Source organism: Alosa sapidissima, chromosome 3 (assembly GCF_018492685.1).
Source record: "Alosa sapidissima isolate fAloSap1 chromosome 3, fAloSap1.pri, whole genome shotgun sequence".
NCBI lineage: Eukaryota > Metazoa > Chordata > Actinopteri > Clupeiformes > Clupeidae > Alosa > Alosa sapidissima.
Window position 1 is genome coordinate 4240715 of NC_055959.1, and position 9543 is coordinate 4250257.

At 47.2% G+C, this 9543-nt stretch overlaps 1 protein-coding gene across 5 annotated transcripts in view; it reads left to right on the plus strand.

Moving 5' to 3' along the window:
- Positions 1 to 9543, plus strand: part of pde4a (phosphodiesterase 4A, cAMP-specific) — a 58158-nt gene that overhangs the window by 30916 nt on the left and 17699 nt on the right. Inside the window, exons 1-7 of one of the 5 annotated variants that reach the window (XM_042086495.1) lie at positions 1801 to 3196; positions 4752 to 4937; positions 5396 to 5432; positions 5658 to 5734; positions 5924 to 6164; positions 6741 to 6865; positions 7266 to 7315. In XM_042086495.1, coding sequence (XP_041942429.1) covers positions 2988 to 3196; positions 4752 to 4937; positions 5396 to 5432; positions 5658 to 5734; positions 5924 to 6164; positions 6741 to 6865; positions 7266 to 7315 — 925 coding nt within the window. In that variant the 5' untranslated portion in view covers positions 1801 to 2987. Of the gene's footprint in view, positions 1 to 1800; positions 3197 to 4751; positions 4938 to 5395; positions 5433 to 5657; positions 5735 to 5923; positions 6165 to 6740; positions 6866 to 7265; positions 7316 to 9543 lie in introns of those variants that run through there. The other 4 variants (XM_042086496.1, XM_042086497.1, XM_042086499.1 and 1 more) reach the window with 4 other exon arrangements.

Here is a 9543-nt window from a genome sequence, read left to right on the forward strand (position 1 = left end):
TTCCACCAGGTTGTGAGGGTTCTGATGTGAGGGTGTCATCCCTCTCTCTCTTAGCGAGGAGAGAGGCGCCTGACCCCCCCCAGAGACAGCTCTGATCATCAGCTCATTGTCCCTCCTGCTTCCCTACAGGGGCTCTGTTATCGCTCCAGCAAAAGAGTGAGCAGTCACGTATCCTGTAATCAGCCTGTGCTTTTGTGTACTGTATGTGTGTGTGTGTGTGTGCGCGCACATGTGTGCAATAGTCTGTGTGTGTGTGTGTGTGTGTGTGCAATAGACTCTCTCTGTGTGTGTGTGTGCATGCTTGCAATAGACTGTGTGTGTGTGTGTGTATGTGTACGTGTGCAATAGACTGTGTGTGTGTGTGTGTTTGGGGGGGGGGTGCTGTGGAGGAAAGACTGTGTGTGCGTATTGGTATGTATGTGAGCATGTCTGTGTGCGTTTGTGCATGTGTGTGTGCATTTGTGTTGCATCCAAGAGAGTGTGTGTGTCTGAATGTCTGGCTGTGTGTGTGAGTGTGTGTGTGTGTGTGTGTGTGTGTTTGTGTGGTATGTGTATGTGTGTGTGTGTGTGTGTGTGTGTGTGTGTGTGTATGTGTATGTGTATGTGTGTGTGTGTGTGTGTGTGTGGTGCTTGTCCCCTGCTAAGTCTAAGTCTGTTTTTCTTCATTAATTATTTATGCAAAATAATTGCCTCGTTTCGAGGTGCATTAGTAAAGTGTGTTTTTTATTTTTTATTTATTTTTTTATTTTCCATTGCGCTATATCAGCCATGCAAATTAAATCTGTCTCTCCGCATTTATATTTTTAAAAAGCCCCCAAAAATCTTCTGAAGCCTGCCAGCTGTGTCTCACAGCACATCTCTCCTCTTCCTCGCTGTGAGATAGTGGGTCCTGGCGCTGTGGCGTTTTGTCGCCTCGGAGTGTGTGCACAGATAGAGAGAGAAAGAAAGAGAGAGAGAGAGAGAGAGGGGGTCTTCACTGCCCCATAAGCAAGCGAGAGGCTGAGTACACCAGCGTGCATTCTGCTCTGCCTTTCTTCTAGGCTGAGTCACTCTCACAGACACAAATTACAAGGAAAGAGGCAGAGAATCTGGGAAGAGACAGAACAGTGACAAAGAGAGAGATAGAGAGATGGAGAAAGGGGGGGATGGAGAGAGGGGAGAGAGAAAGAGAGAGAGTATAACAGGGAAAGGATAGGGAGAAAAGACTGGTTGACATGGCATCTTATTCCCATTGTTTGTTGCTCTGTGCAGTCTTTGAGCTGCTGGTTGCTGCGGGGTGTTGCCTGCAATTTATGCAGCAGCTTTCTTTTCGCCCCCTTCAAAATGACTCTCTCTCTCTCTCTCTCTCTCTCTCTCTCTCTCTTCTTCTCTTTCCCTCTCTTACTTCCTCTGTCTCTCTTGTCTTCTCCCTCTTACCCTCTCCTTCTCTCTCTGGTTGTCCAGATATGCTGCATGTACACACATACAGTACAAACAAAATACAGTCCGACATGCACACACACACACCACGCAAAGTGAGTTGAAATGCGTTCCTCATAATAACAAAACCATTATTTTGAAGCATGAGATCAGAATGACGGATAAGTTGCATGGTCAGCATGTTTAGGCTATATTTATGGTCAGTTATGATGCACTGTTATGCCCACTGCCCTCCGCAGGAATTGTTTTTGGGCAAACACGAACTGTTTGGCTATGAAACACGGCGTGCTTCAGGCGCTCAGGAAATATAAACATTTAGATAGGAGGTGAGTCACTCCGTCCCTCCACTCCTCTTTCCAATTTCCATGCTCTACCTCTCTCCTCTCTTTCACCCTCTTTTTCTCTGCACTCGCTCGCCCGCCTGCTCCGATTCTCTGCATTCTTACCCATATTGCGCAACCGCCTTTGGTCTTTTGCTCGAGTCGATCAGTCTTCCTGTTGCCACGAGAGGAGCTCTGTCAGTACTTAGATAAGAGGGGGATAGAGAGCCAGGGATAGAGAGAAGGAGAGAGAGGGAAAGCTGCAGAGAAAGAGAGAGACAGAGGGAGAGAAGAACTTGACTGTTGAAGAACTTTATATGTGTGACACCAAAAGTTGTGTGGAAACCAAGACACGGGAGACTTGAGTCTGCAAGAGAGCGAGCCCGCGCGAGAGAGGAACTTGCGTATTGCAGAGGAAAACCGTAAACAACTTTTTTCTTCCGTAAGAAGACCAGAAAAAGGACCTGCTCAGAAGCAAAGAACAGTAAGAGAAAGAAGCACGCTGAAAACAAGAAAGAGAGAGAGAGGGAGAGGGGGAGGGGGAGAGAGAGCCATGCCTAAGGGTTCACAGTTGACTGTCCAAAAGGTGTGAACAGAAACACAGAAACAGACTTGTGTGTACGTGAGGCTCTGAGGAAAAGGAGAAGCTGCTGGTTGTGGGACGTCCCTGTGTGTTTATATGTGTGTGTTTGTGTGTAGTCAAAGACGGCCTCTATATACACACACACACACACGCAGGACACACACACATACCCATGACACACACACACACACAGCCAGATACTCCCCTGCCAGCCTTTACAAGAGCAACGGACAAACACAGCACCAAACTGCCGTGGGAGCTGCATGGTCACGATCTAAACGATGATAAGAACTCGTCTGTCGCAGAGACGTCAAAGAACCAGTGGCACACTCTGGCTGCAGGATTAAGGGCCAGTTGAGGAGGAGACCTCGGGGCTGGAGGGACCAGAGCGGGAGGTGTGGATAGGGACCAGGGCGACTGCTTAAAGGACCGCTGCTGTCTGGGACAGGAAGACACAGGCACTGGGGAGGTGGGACACAGGAGATTTCCTCAGTGGAGGCCCCGACGGAAGGCCCGAGTGACGGCAGAGCGAGCGTTTCACTAAAAGTGCTGGAGTGGGTGAAAAGCTCACGGTGCGAAAGGCGATACAAACTAAGTTGACAGGAGACCACTTACCCCAGACAGACTCTCTCTCTCTCTCACACGCACAGCCTGTCTGCGCTGTGATGGCACAGAAGAAACTGATGTGGCAGATTGGAGCGGAGGAGGGTGAGGCTGACGACCTCGTGTCCGGGGAATTTGCCCCGTCCTCACCGGTCAGCTCCCCGCCGATCTCTGAACCAGGTCGCAGCAGCTGTGGGAATGCCCTCTTCAGACGCATGAGGCTCAACCGCAGCATTCAGGAGCGCAGACGCTCTCTCCACCGGGGTTTCAGGTACAGCGCCCTCCACACCCATTGGCACCCTCTTTTTTTCGCTTTAGGGTGCATCATTTTTTCTCACAATAAATTTGGATTTTTTTTATTGTTGTATTCATTGTTGGACTCAGATAAATCACCAAAATATGATTTCTATACCTCTTTTCACTCAACTTTACCAGGGCTTCCAATAAATGTGAAAAGTGCTATGTTGATATGCTGCAGACCAGCGGTGTCCCCAGGAGGTTCCACATGTTGGTGTGTTAAAGTAGAGTCTCTGTACATATGTTTTATTTCATTAAACATGGCACTTAAAAATGTGTTTTCTTGTTTTGAACTCACGAATCGTGAAACTATCAGGATTGCTCCGTGTGTTGCAGGCTGATAAAGAGGTGCCTGTGTAGGTTTTTGCTGCTGATAAGGGCTCTAACGAGGTGAGAATGCGCTAAAACGTACAGGCCGCAACAGGAAACCTCAGGGCACCAGTTTACTAATGTGCTTCCCAAGGTGTCACTTGTGACCTCGTCACAGTGACGTGTTGCAGCTGAGCCGTCAGGCCTGGTTGACTTCATGACCTTGTGGAGATTCACTTTGTGTTCTGGAGATTGCTAGAAAATTTAATAATTAAGGTTATTATAATTGATTCATATCATGATGTTGTGCCAGGGTAAGCCAGTAATTAAACCCAAAATTATGAGATTAAACTTTGACCTCAACTTAATGTTGCAGAAACAGAGAGTAGTAGCCTACATATTCACAAGCTATCATGCACACATTTCACACTGATAGCTCTTGTATCTGTATAACTTTGGTAAAAACAGGCTTTTTCATAGTAACATGGACAGCCCAGACTTAAATATATTCATGTCGGTGCGGAAAGGGCTCATTTCACCAAATTGCTCCAAATGGAGTTAATTGCTGTACTTCGGCGTCACAATTTTCCATAACACCCGCTGAGGAGGGGATTCCATTCAAAAATGAAAGTGACTCGGTGAGCCTTCCCCCCTGAAACTATCAAAATAATGTTTGCCTGAGATGATTTTCGCTGCAACAAGCACAACATAATGAGGAATCAAATCAATTTGTTTTTGTCCGTGCTTGTCCTGAGGCAGATATCGCATTGCATTGCTTTCAGCTCGCCTCAGCGGTCAAGTTGCAAGCTGGAGATTCCTGTATATCCTGGCGCGTTACGGGTAGAGGCAGCCTCGTCTCCGGTGATGATTTGGGCTCATGTTCTGTCGGCCAGGGAGTCCGAATGTATTGGTTTAGCAGTGTCCCCTGAGCATTCTGATAACTATGCTCTCTTCATCTCTCTTTTCTCATTATGTCCCCCACTGTATTTTTCTCTAACTCTTCCTCTTTTTATCTTTCCCTCCTCATTGTCGCTCTCTATCCCCCACTCTTCCCCTATCCCTTTCCTCTTTTCTTTCACCAAATCTATCTCTTCTCTTCCTCTGTCTTTCTTTTCTCCTCCCTCTCCATCTCTCATTCCTTCCTTTGTTATTTCTCTCTCTCCCCCCCCTCCATCCCCTCATTTATCCCTCGTTCTCTCTCTCTCTCTCTCCCTCTCCAGTTTCGATGGGGAGAATGGGCCATCTCCTGGCCGCAGTCCCATGGATTCGCAGGCGAGTCCAGGCCTGGTGCTCCATCCGTCCTTCCCGCAGAGCCAGCGGCGGGAGTCCTTCCTGTACCGCTCCGACTCGGACTATGACATGTCGCCCAAGACCATGTCCCGCAACTCCTCCATCAACAGCGAGTGGTGAGCACTGGCCAGGCCATCTGTGGGCTGTCTTCCTCTGTCCACGCAGCTCCCATCAAACAGCTGCCAAGGCTTGTCCCAGGCCAGCAGTATAGCAGGCAGTAGCAGTAGTGCTAGCGTTAGCGCCCACCACCATCGTGCTGAAGTGTTTGAACTGAAGACATAATGACCTGTGGGAGATGCTGGCACTGGAGAAGTGCTCGGGTCGTGTGTGTCTTACATCACTGCTTTCCTAATTTGTTAGACGGAAACTGCTGAGGCAGTAGTAAACTTGCTGGTCAGGAGGGTTGCACTCTCATGAGATGGCCATGATGCAATGGTGCTTGACACTAATGGTCTCTCTCTCTTCCATCTGTGTCCTTTCTTCCCTCTATCTCTCTCCTTCTTTATCTCACTCTCTTTTTTACCCTTTTCACTCACTGTCTCTGACCCACTTCAATTCTCACCCCCCACACCAGCCATGCTGAGGACCTCATAGTTACTCCTTTTGCTCAGGTAAGCCACACAGTCCGTTCTCTCCTCAACAGGTGTGTATGTGTGTGTGTGTGTGTGTGTGTGTGTGCGTGTGTGTGCGTGCGTGTGTGTGTGTGTGAGTGAGTGAGTGAGTGAGTGAGCGTGTGTGTGTGTGTGTGTGTGTATCGTCTGTGTGTGTGTGTCTATGTGTGTTATGGCCCCTTGGGCACAGCATGCCCACCTTTGTTCATGTTTCTCATTCTCCAGGTGTTGGCCAGCCTCCGAACTGTAAGAAGCAACTTCACCATTCTCGCCAATGTCACCACCTCACCTACTACTAACAAGTCAGTATGCCAGCAGCCAACATGTCCCTCACCCCTGTCTCCCTCTCTCCCCACCGCAACTCACCACCAATGGTGCTGACGGCGCCACCTTTTGTGTGTGTGTGTGTGTGTGTGTGTGTGTGTGTTTATGTGTGTTTATGTGTGTGTGTGTGGCTGGCTGTGTATGTCTTTTCTGTTACCATGAATAAGTGTGTCATCTGTGCTGTGTGATGGTCGCCTCATGTCTCCCCCCTGGAGTAGCCGACTCTGCTACGGATCCGGTCTTGATCTGGTGCCAATGTCAGGATCTGTGCCAGACTGTTCCACTTCAGCGTCAGATCCGTGCCAGTCCTGCGCCAGATTCGCGCCGGCTCTGTCTCAGGGTCAGCTTCTCTCTGGGAGGGATTGCATGGCTGCCCATCCTCCCCAGATTCCTCTCTACAATAACCGCGTATGGAATGCATTTTTATTCTTTGTCCTGAGACAGCTTGCTCGCACACTCTCTCTCTTTCTCGCTTTACTCTCTTTCGCTCTGAGCCATTGCCTACACATACCTGGCCTGCCCTCACTCTAGCAACATGCCTGAAATTTTCCCTGATATGTTATTCTGAGAAGTAGCTGATTTTGGGACAGATTTGGCCCCTGGACAATACCAAATGGTGTTGTGCAAGAGGGAGCTTATTCCAATAGCTCCAGTTTATGTCTTTTTTGCCTTTGAGCCTTAATAAAATACCCTACCTTATCTATCTATTCTCTCTCTCTCTCTCTATCTCTCTCTCTCTCTATCCATCTATTTGATCTGGCCTGGATTAGCTTGATGAGGGCAGTCTGTTCTCGGGTCAGTTTCCCTTTCGAATAGGCTACACATCTTCCCTTCCTGCAGCACCTTACTGTCTGTGTTCTGAACTACTGCTGCTATCAGTGTGCTTCCCTCTGCACTCCTCTGTGGCACCCTGAGAGTACACACACACAACACCCCCCATTCTGCTCTCTCTCTCTCTCTCTCTCTCTCTCTAAATGTGGGAAGTGCCTGTACATGTCTGACCAAGCCCTCATTCTGAGGAAGAGGCCTCCATGCGTCGGCGTGTGTTATGCTGACCCGTCAAGCGTGGAGCCTGTCAGAAACCCGTCCGGCTGTGACACCTCTCCTGGGTGAGTTCGTGTCCAGCCGGAGTCAAACGTGGCACACTGAGTGGTTCCTCAGAACGAGGGTAGGGTTGGTTGTCTGTGTGTCTGGGGGGTCGTGCATGGCTAATGGCGTTCGTGTTTATTGTGTGACAGCAAAATTTCATTTCCATGTTGTCTTAATGAGCACTTGAGGAAACATTTCTATGACAAGCAGCTCTTGAATTTTCATTCGTAAATTGCAGACCCCTCCCCCACCCACAACCCCCCCCCCCCCCACACACACACACTCACTACCAGTGCCATGTAATTATTATCTGAGGAATTAACAATCTCTCCTTTCACTGAGTGGAGTTGTTGGCATTTTGAGCCAGAAGAGGGCGCTCTCACACACTTCTGTTTCATGCACTTCCTCTTTCATCCACAGGAGGTCACCAGTGACAAGCCAACCCACTGTTCCCAAGGCAACGCTCTCTGGTATGTTTAGTGTGCTGTTACTTCGTCACTTTTGAACGTTATCCCACACTAGCACTCTCCCACACAATGTCTCACACATCCTCTTTCAGTTCTGAATGCAGCCTCACTTTGCCAGCATATTAACACCTCTTTTTTTTACAGTTGAAGGGCATCGTCATGTGGTTCACTTATTGGTGTAGTGAATCACTGACAGTAGGCTAGTGCAGGATTGCATATGACTACTGTAGGCCCTTAATTATTATAGGTCTATGAGCATTTTAATCCTGTAAGATTTATTGAATGTCTTATTTGTGGTCAAGAGGACAAACCTATTTTCGACATTTTTTAGATTCACTCTATGCATTCTGAAATTTCTTGGATTCTACTGCATGTAGAAGGCCTGTTTAGATGCTGGAGCCATAGCCATACTCCAAAAGTAGTTGGCATACAACAAGCGAGCTGTAAACACAAGATTATAGCTATTTCTGGTTGGTAGAAAGGACAAATACCCTACCCACTTAACCAGTTGAGTCAGAGATACTGAGTATGTGACACAATAGTATTTTACAACAGTTTAGTCTAGTCTAATGATTTGCTATTATCTGATTGGACGAGAGGCATTTCATGAGTAATGAGATATCCCAGGTCATCCTCTCTCGGACTCTTCACTGCTCATTCTGCATTTTGCATTGTATTGTCAAACAGTACACTTTTCTCCAAAGTGACTTACTGTGCAGAATACAGATGGAGATTCCTCATCTCCAAAGTGACTTACTGTACAGGATAGGCCTCAGAGATTCCTCATGAATCTGTGCACCCTGGCCTCTGAACCCATGGCACCAGTGCTGTCTGAGCATTTCCCTGCTGGGTTATGGGACATAGACTAAGCCAAAACAACACCCCAATCAACCCTTTTAAAGTTATAATTGCAAAATAGCAAGAGCCTATGGAATGAGCCTATGGCTATGTGTGTCAGAAAGTGTGGTCTTACTGCTTTCGACTGACATAGCCTATTGCAGATCAATTTCAGTAAATGGCCATACTAAAGGCAGAAGTATTAATGACAGAGCATGATTAGACAAGTGTAAAGACAGAGCATTATTAGAAAATATTTGTTATAGGCCTTAATATGTCACTCATTCTTAGTCATGTGAGATGACGCCAGCATCTCAGATAGCATTAGGATGCCTTCCTGTTGTAGTGCAGTCCGCTGATGTCAACAACGGTTGGTGGTGCTGGCTTTTTGCTCATTATCTGCTACAATTGTTTTCATGTACCCTGTCACTAGATTTTATAACAGAATAAATTAATATGGTTCTATCAGTGAATAATTTATGCATAGAAAAAAGTGCAACAAAACAGCCACCCTCAGCTTGCTGACCACCTAAGAACAGAATAGAATAGAATATAGAATACGTAAGGGATAATGTATAGAATGCCGGTCATTATTGGGAAAATAAGTCCCGACAGGGCGAACCGGACCCCGACGCGCCAGTGGAGCAGAATAGAATGATCAAAAAGCCAGCTGACCACCGACTTGGGCCTCCGAGGCCTGCTAGGTACTTTCTGTTTGGAATGTGTTTTTAAGCATCCTCCAGAGGATGAAAGAGACACTACAGAGTCATAGACTTCACTCTTTGTCTATGGTTGGCGATCATGACAAACAAATTGCTATACACTTTACTATAGACTTTCATATGTTATGACAGTCAGTTATCCTATCCAGTTTTGAATTAATAGGGTTAATAGGAATTAATTAGGGTGTTCAATGATATAGCAGCGTGTTGTTGCCATTATTATATATAAGTATATATACTTTTTTGATCCCGTGAGGGAAATTTGGTCTCTGCATTTAACCCAATCGGTGAATTAGTGAAACACAAACAGCACACAGTGAACACACAGTGAGGTGAAGCACACACTAATCCCGGCGCAGTGAGCTGCCTGCTACAACGGCGGCGCTCGGGGAGCAGTGAGGGGTTAGGTGCCTTGCTCAAGGGCACTTCAGCCGCAGCCCACTGGTCGGGGCTCGAACCGGCAACCCTCCGGTTACAAGGCCAGAGTGCTAACCAGTGGGCCACGGCTGCCCACGACTATTGACATGACACATAACAACAACTAACAATATTACACGCTCATTACAACTGCCATAGCATCAAAAAAATATGGCATTATTATGGTATTATGGCAACATTGTACTGTGCCAATACAACCAAGCACTCACTGTCATGACAAGTTATAATAGAATG